This window comes from Athene cunicularia (genome assembly GCF_003259725.1).
Source record: "Athene cunicularia isolate RWA chromosome 1 unlocalized genomic scaffold, athCun1 chr1_part2, whole genome shotgun sequence".
NCBI classification, from domain to species: domain Eukaryota; kingdom Metazoa; phylum Chordata; class Aves; order Strigiformes; family Strigidae; genus Athene; species Athene cunicularia.
Window position 1 is genome coordinate 1417857 of NW_020799092.1, and position 8395 is coordinate 1426251.

The 8395-nt window shown below is 56.1% G+C and overlaps 1 protein-coding gene across 1 annotated transcript in view; it reads left to right on the forward strand.

Annotated features, from left to right (window-relative positions):
• Window positions 1-1176: 1176 nt before the first annotated feature.
• TRIOBP (TRIO and F-actin binding protein) overlaps window positions 1177-8395 on the forward strand; it is a 21402-nt gene continuing 14183 nt past the window's right edge. Inside the window, exons 1-8 of the mRNA XM_026868520.1 lie at window positions 1177-1277; window positions 2569-2702; window positions 3098-3209; window positions 3606-3724; window positions 4148-4588; window positions 5393-5525; window positions 5894-6877; window positions 7110-7205. Of these exons, the coding sequence (XP_026724321.1) occupies window positions 1194-1277; window positions 2569-2702; window positions 3098-3209; window positions 3606-3724; window positions 4148-4588; window positions 5393-5525; window positions 5894-6877; window positions 7110-7205 (2103 nt within the window). The 5' untranslated portion in view covers window positions 1177-1193. The remainder of the gene's footprint in view (window positions 1278-2568; window positions 2703-3097; window positions 3210-3605; window positions 3725-4147; window positions 4589-5392; window positions 5526-5893; window positions 6878-7109; window positions 7206-8395) is intronic.

An 8395-nucleotide genomic window follows, 5' to 3' on the forward strand; every position in this document is an offset into this window, starting at 1 on the left:
GGCGGGGCCTCGCTCCCCACGGTTCCCACGGCCAGCTTCACTGAGGGGGGAGCTCGGCGGGCGGCCAGGTGCTGGGAGCCATAGGGAAGCTGAGGTACTGGGGGTACTGGGAGGCACTGGATGCACTGAGCATGGCTGGCTGCATGCGTGCCAGCCACAGGCCCTGAGGATCACGTCATCATCCTGGCAGTAGGTCCTAAGGGATGTGCAGAGCAATGATTTGCCCATCAGGCAGTGGGGTGCCTTGGGCTCTAGCCACAGGTGGCACTCCACAGGCAGGGGTGGGCTGCGATGTTGGGGTGTTTGGTGCTGCATCGCTGACAGGTGAGTGCTTAAGCTCCTGTCCAGCATTTTGTGTGAACAAGTCAAGAAATGTGGCCCAATGCAAGAACGAAAGCTGTAAGGTTGGCACTACTGCAACTTGCTGTCTTGCAAATGATTGCACTGACAAATAAAAGTTACAGCTTGGTTTTTGGCATTGACAGTTGATCCTGGTTGTTTTGGGAGCCTTGATCAGCTGCTCTGACTCAAGTGTCCATGTTTAGGGGAGCAGTGGCATGTTCACATCAGGGATGCTGGACTCATCCCACACTGATTTCCTGTCCTTTCGTTGTTGCCCTTCACAGTTTTGCAACTGACTGTCCTACAGGTCTCAGAAATTTTAGTGGGATCAGCAAGCTTAGGAGCAGTCTCAGTATGTTTCCAAATTTCCTAAACTGCTTATAGCTATCCCTTTATGAGCAACATAGTTAAGAAGAAAGGGTTTGGTTTTGTGCCTTTTAAGTGAGCTTGAAGGAAGAAAACTTCCATCAAGATAGCACGATGTGAGCCTGTGTTCACAGGGACTCCCAAACTGGGGGTGTCAGCAGTCATTTCAAGGTGCAGTGAAAGAGGTCCCTGCTGGAGTGTGTACCCTTTGATTAACTATAATTATATAGATCATACTGATCACCTTGCACCTGGATACCTTTCAATTCCAGTATTGCCAGCTGAGAGCAGCAATCTTCAGTCTGGGAATAACCTTCCTGCTTCCAAAGGAGCCTGAGGCTGAGGGACCCCAAACTCTGGTCTTCTGCTGCTTGCTGTTTCTTACTCCTTTTCCTCCCAGCTGCCCCCTGCCAGCAGCCCAGCAGCCAAAAAGATCTTTATCCCTGCTATGGACAATGTCTGGTTCAGTAGATGATGTGCCCTGCATGAACTTTGAAGCCAGCACATTTGCAAGGAGCCTGTGCCAGCACTGTTTGCAAGCCGCAGGGGTTCACCAGCACTCTATCCAGGTGAGCTCCTTTATTCATTAAGGGCCCCTTTGTTCCATGTTGGGACCTCATGTGCCTTTGTAGAGATTGAAATCTCTAAGACAAAGGCTCAACCAGGCTTTCTAGATGACTTCGGGTGAAAGTTGCAGGGGAAAGAGTCTTCCCAGGCATGGGAATCCATCACTGAACCATGTCCAGGCCAGAGCTGGGAGACATCTTAGCAGGGAAGGGCTGAACAGATTGTACGAGGGGCTTGATAGATCCTGGAAGGGAAAGCAGGGATGTTGCAGATGCAAACCTACAGGACGGAAGAGGGGACTGGCAGAGGAGGGACCCACCCTGGATTAATCTGCTTGATGCCTGCTGGCATTTACAGCCTGCCTCACCTAAAATATGGTCCTGGTGGGTGGCCCTGTGGCTCCCAGCTGTTGGCTTAGGGCCAGGGCTGAGTCCTGTCCCTGGGGCAGCTGCAGCGAGCTGTTCCCGAAGGGGAAGGCAGGAGTGGAATAAATCTCTCAGAACTTTGGTCTCTGGATCCAACACAGTCCTTCAGCACAGGGATGGACACACAAGCTGCTTGGCTGCCTCTGACCAGGCAATGGCTGGTTTCATGTTCACAGAGGGTTTCGTGTTGTTCTCTGTCCTCCAGGAGTGACTGGCTTGATGTGATGAAATAGTAATGAGCTTCCCTCTCTCGCACCCTCTCCCTCTCTGCCCCTGGCCCCGGGCCCTCTAAGGTTACCTCAGCCCTTCGTTTTCGATCTGCTCAGAGCTGTCACCTCTGAATGAATCCCAGAGCAGGCAAGATGCTAGAGGGAAAGCAGCATAGGCAGCCGGCTCTTTGGAGCCTCCCCTGCTGCTGCTCATAGAACCTGCAGGTAACAGGGTTTGAGGGATCCCCAGGGCTGGGGAGGATGCTGAGACACCTACAACCCGTGACAGAGAGAGGCAGGGGCTGGGGCTACATCATTCTCTGCAAAAATCTCCCTCTGGGCTCCGTTGACTCTCCCTGGGCTATCCGGGTGGCAAGGGAGAGCAGCTGCCAGCAGCATCAACATGGACTTGGCGGGGAAGCTTCCCTGAGCCCTCATCCACGTCTGCTGTCTCTGGGATGCCTGCAGCATCCAGCTGGGCCTCTCTGGCCTCTTGAAGTAGGAGAAAAATCTGAACAGTGGGCTTGGAGAGGCGTCAAAAGCCCCAGATGCCAGGCTGCTTTTGGAGGAGATAGAAGAAGCAGGCATTTCTGAAGAGCAGCCTTCCTCCTCATCCTCGACATGCTGACAGCAGCATTGCACCCCCTTCTTCCTCACAGGAGCATGCCGTGGAGGTCGCAGGATATGATGCCAGCAGCAACACAGACCCAGGCGGGCCCTGGGACACCCTCTGTATTTTAGCCCCACAGTGCAAGGTATACGTGTGCATGGGCCCAGAGGAGGAGACAGAGAGGTGAGTACTAGCCAGGAGCTGTGCGGCTCCAACGACCCCCTTTGGTGGGAAGAAGGGAGGAGGGGGAGAGAGAAGCCAAGCAGGGGGAAATAAGATGCCTTCTCCCTGATGCTCTGCACACCCAGTGCCTGAGAAAAAGGGCTGAGCAAACCCCATGCCATGCCCTCTAACCGGGTTCCTCTTGGCTGTCCCAGGAGAGGTCAGGGGGCCACTGAAAGAGTCTCCTTCCTCCTCACTGTCTCTAGAGCAAGGCTGGTGGTCCCAGGATGGGCTCTGCCAGCCTCTGCTCATCCAGTGGAGAAAGATGGTGTGGCTTGGGCCCCTGACGCTGCCACCCACCCCTGAGCCCTGCAGGCTGTGCTGACCACCAACTGTCCTCCCTCCCTGCCCCACAGCTGGCACAAGAGCAAGGGATATCCCCCACTCAGCCCTGGAGCTGAGGCTGAGCACAGAGAAACCGGCACCAACCCCAGCACCTGTGCTGAAGCCAACTCCATGCTTGACAGGGTGAGATGGGGATCTCTCATGGTTTGGGTTATTTTGGTCTCCCCAGCCCCTTCAGACCTACAAGACCACTTCTGCTGAGCACATTCAGAAGGTCCCGAGATGCAAGTGGGGGATCAACTGAGACCCTTAGTCCCCACAAAGGGGGCTTTCCCCATAAAGAGCCCATGAGATTTGCTCTTGGATTCCTGCATGCAGACTTTCCTATGTTATTTCTTGCCATGCCCATTGATGTTGGGCTGGGGTCATCTTATGTTCACCCAGCTCCTTTTCTGGTTCCTTTTTACCAGCATCTTTGGGCTGAATGGGCTGTAACTTCTTATATAAGCTTTTACTCCCGTTCAGCCCACAAAAGCCATGGGTTTGCATTGCAGAGATCTGCCCTGTCTTGTCTCTCAGGACAGGGAAATGACCCAGTTGTGGGACAGCACTTTGGGACTGGGCAAACGGAACATGATGAGCTACATGGGCCACAAGCAGGCGGTGCGGCCACAAGCCCCACAGGCAGACAGACCCAGGTGGGTTCAGCCCATTCCCTCTGGATCTTGGGTGAGAACTGAGGCCCAGGACTTTAGGAAAAAAATCTGCCCACTGAAAGCAGGTACATTTGGTTTGCTCCTGTGTGAGATCCTAGTTCTGGTTTGCTTTTCACCCGGGGATCTCTGAAGTTCATGGCAGATCTCTATTTAAATTTAGCATCTTTTTACCCAGTTCTGGTCCCAGGAGTCATTCAACACCCCAGTGGGCACCATGCAAAGTGATGAGTCCCAGAGTCCATGAGATGGCATCTCTGTGTGTTCTGACCCTGAACCACGGGTCTCCCGAGTGTTCTCTCTCTGCATGGTCTGGCATGCCCTCAACTTGCAGTGCTGTGTCCCAGCACTCCCACCCTTCCTGGAGGGAGTCTGGGTTTTATCTCTGCCCTCCTGGACTGTTTCTAGCTCTCTTCCGAAGACCTGTTTTGCCATGGATGTGGTGGCATCCCACGTCGCTAGTGCCTCCCCCAGTAACGGACTTCTCCCCATCCCAGAGCGCCATCCTGCCAGCCAGAAGCCCAAGGAGAGCTGGCCAAAGCACCGGAAAACTGACCCTCCCTGGGTATCCACCCCACCGCGTGCCACCACCAGCTCTTCACTGGCCCGCAGCAACCTGTTGGGTGGCGATGGGCACCTCGCCGGCTCCTGCATTCGGGAGCCCCACAGGCACCCCAGCAGCGGGAGCGTGGAGGGGCGGCATGGGCTGGAGAGGCAAGAGTACACAATGCTGGCAGACCTGCCCAAGCCCAGGCGCCTTGGCCACCAGAATGCTGTTGACCGCTGTGGCTTCCGTACACTCAGCCCTGGCCGGGTGGAGGTGGAGAAAATATTTGGATGTGAACGCAGGTGAGAAGGAACGGGTCTCCATAGTATTCAGCAGTGGAGGATCCCCTCCCTATGCTGTTAGGGGCCCTCACCTCCGAGTCACCGTGCCTCAGGGAGAGAGTAGGGCTAGATGGCAAATCTCAGCTTTCAGCTGTGCTTAAATTTCCTTTAAAGAAAGGACTGGGTTTAGGCTCAGCACCTCCCAGCCTGGGGAACCTCCCTCATCTCAGCACACAGTCAGCTGAGGCCATTGGAAAGGTGGAGCAGAGCTCTGCCATTGGAAGTGGAGGAAGCAGCCCACCCTCCTCATCCTCACAGCCACCTCCTGGAAGCTGCAGGATGTGCTGCAGAGCAGGGCAAGCCATGGAAGCGGGGAAGGAAAGAAGTAGTCCCCACTCTCAGCATCAGTAGTTCCCCAGGGATCCAGAGTCCACTGTAGGAGCTGCTCAGAAAAGGATGGGGGATGCCAAGAAGTACCCAGTGCTGGTTGGATCTTGGATGGAGAATCAAGAATGGCTCCAGCATTGGTGGCACAGGGCAGGAAGGAATGTATGGGGATGAGGGAAGTATCCTGGGCAGGTGAGTGGGGTGTGAAGGATCAGATGGAGGGAAGCTTAAGGAATAATGTGAAGAAGACATGGGTCAGGCAGCAGGACACAAAAGCTGGGGTGGTTGAAGCAATGGGGATAGGGAAAGGCTATGGTGTACACTGTGTCTGGGGCAGGCAGAGGTCTGCAGGGGCAGGCTTAGGTGGAGCAGGGCCCACAGAGGCTCTGCCTTCAAGCTGAGCCTGGTGGCAGCTGGACAAACTGTGTGTGCTTGCAGGAAATCAGAGACCCTGGAAGCCTTCCAGGCGCTGGAGGAGGGCCGTGTGGACCGGCTTGATGGCAAGACCCCAGTGCCACCCAGCAAAGGCCATCTGGTTCGGAGGCAGTCCAGCCCCAGCCTGCCCAGGGAGGTGAGGCTTGGCTCCACAGTGGGAACCCATCCCAGCTCCTCAAGCTGGGTTGCTTTTTTGTCCCACATCTTCCTCTCTTTCTGCCACATGCTTCTCTCTACCATTCCCCTGCTCCCCCTTCCCTCTATTCCCAGCCCTCCCTCTACCATGGACTGGGACTCTTGGCTCTTAAATGGTAGCAGCCCATTCACCCTTTGGGTGCAAGAGGCTTCTCTTCAATACAGGCTGGCTCTGTGCACGGGGATGCAATTGCTGTCTGGAAACTATTTAACCAAACCATTTCCCTGCCCTAACCCTGTCTTCTTCCCACTCACCAGCATTTAGTTCTTTTCAGAGGACTCTCTGCTCTCTCTCTCCTGTGTCTCTAGGGTCAGCGGCTCTCCTGGCACCTTGAGCAGCGCAGCAAAGACCCCAAGGAGCCCCCATGTTCCCCCAGCCTGGCTTGGCACCCCGAGAAGACCACCAGGAACCGGGGGGACCCCCTGCGCCCTGCCAGCCCCAGCTGGCTGCTGGAGAGAGGCAGCCAGAGCCCACGCTCTTCAAGTCCAGCCCACCGGTCAGAGAAGAGGGCAGGGGAGCCTGCAAGCCCTCCCTGGCTCTCGGAGAAAAGCTGGAGGAGCCGAGGGGAGCCAAGCCACCCTCTAAACTTGGAGAGGGGCCGAGCCACCTGGCAGGCTGGGGGTACAGGGCAAGCCCTGGAGAAGAAGAGCCGAGGGGACTCCCTGCACCCTGCAGGCCTTGGGAAGGGTTTGGATAATAGTGGGCTGAGGCGGTCGGGGCCACTACCACGGTCTCTGAGTCCTGGGAGACATACAGAGAGCACGTGGAAAAGCCAAAAGGAGATCTCCTCTCCCAGGCCAGTGTGGGGAGCAGAGAGGAAACAAGCAAAGCTGGGGGAGCTACTGTATCTCAGGGGGCCTGGGAAGCCATCTGAATGCAGCTGGCAGAGCCTCCGGGAAAAGCTGCCACCCTCCCCCCCTGGGAAGGGCACTGGCAGTGACTGGAAAGGCAGAGGCAAACCTCTGCGCCCTGTGAGCCCAACACAACCACGGAACCAGGACTGGAGGGGTCGGAGGGATGCCCACCAAGCGCAGGCATTGGAAAAGGACTGGAAGCACCAAGAAAAGCCTATGTGCCATGCAGACTTGATGCACCATCAGGAAAGGGACTGGAAAAGCCCCGCTACATGTCTGGATGTAGGACCACGGCTGGATGATAGTTGGAAAAGGCCTCAGAGTCCAGCACAGCAGCTGGAGGACGAGTGGAAGGGTCCCAAGCACACCCGAGACACAAACAACCCAGAAAAGTCACTGGAAAGCGACTGTGGGAACAAGAAACTTCTCATTTACCATGTGAGTAGAGCAGGAGCCAGAGGAGATAAGGACCTTTCCAGGCATAAAACTGGCAAGCACTAAGTGGGTGGGTCCCCTGGATCCTCTGCTTCTCCGCACTGCCTGCCTGGTACTGGGAGGAGGGAGCATGCTTCCTGCGCTGGCTGGTGCCAGGAGGCGAATGCTCAGATCTGGGAAAGTGAGGTGGGAACTAAACCCCTGTGGCTTTAGCTTCCGCTTTCTCCCCCTGCAGCCCCAGCTGGGTGGAGGTACCTTCCCGTCCCAAAGCAGCACCGGCTCCTCGGGAAGCCCACAGCCACATTCCAATGCCAGCGAGAAGCGTAACAAGGTAGGGGCAGCTGCTCTTCCCTGAAGGTCACTGTGGGCAGCACCTGGATCTCCAGCACTTGAGCAGGGTTAGGGTGGTGCTGCCTTCCTGTGACCTCCTGGGCACCATGCTCACTAAAACCCCCCTGTCCTTCATCCTTTGCCCATTTCTCAGGTGGGAAACTGAGGCATTTTTTTTAAAGCCAGAGAGGGGCAAGCAGTAGACCTGGAACTAAAATCTCAGTGTAGCGGCTTTCCTTCCCTTTGCTATTGCCAGTGCTATGATGGCAGTGAGGGTTTTACAGGGATGAAGCAGGCTTTAGTGGCATGAAAGAAGATATGGTCAACTGTGTTGGTGTTCCTGGAACACCAAAAATGGAGTGGCTTTGGAGGGCTGCAGAAAGTGTCCCAGGAGCCCATGTAGCTGGCAGCTGTGCCCAAGTCCCTGCCTCTGTACCCCTCTGTGTGTGTCAGTTGTCTTAGCCAGTTGTTCCCTGCTAGGGTCTGGCTTTGTGCTTTATATGAGGACAAACTGCAGCTAGGCAGGAGGCTCCCAGAGGACTCCGAAACTCAAAACTCATGACATCCCTTCCCTTGCTTCCCTGCCTCAGGCCAGAGAGGAGCCCAAAGCCCTGAGCTCCTGCTGCACAACTGGGGCTGGTTCACACATAGATGTGGATCTATTCCAGGTTTCTTGAGCACTGAGCTGCAGGCCAGGCACCTTCGCCTTGCCTTTCAGTGAGAAGCATCACCTCGGTGTAATTGCACAACAGAGCCTGGCATTTCATGATGGGCAGCCCTCTGCCCCTTTTCCTTCGGGACCCTCTCTAGCAATTCCCCTTCCTGCTGCCAGCTGGCTTTCTGGGGACACCAGAGGCCTCCCTACCACCTCTGCCAAGATTGCAAATCGCTGCTTTAGGTGTTCATTGGGGGGGTGGGGGATAGAAACAAGCAGCTTCAGGAGCGAAGGTGAGGACCTGCCTGTGCTCACACACATGACGGGGCTGCTGAAAAAAACCTGCCTGAAAAAACAAATCCTTGTCTGAAAGAAAACCCTGCCTGGCTAAGGGCTGGGCTCCCGGCGGTCCGTTCCCGGGGCAGCAGCGGCTCAGCCCATCCCTCCCCGGGCTTCAACTTTGCCCGGGCCCGGGGGAGAGAGGGGGAGGCGGCTCAGCCCCAGGGCCGTCCCCGGGCCGTCCCGCCGCTCCCCCT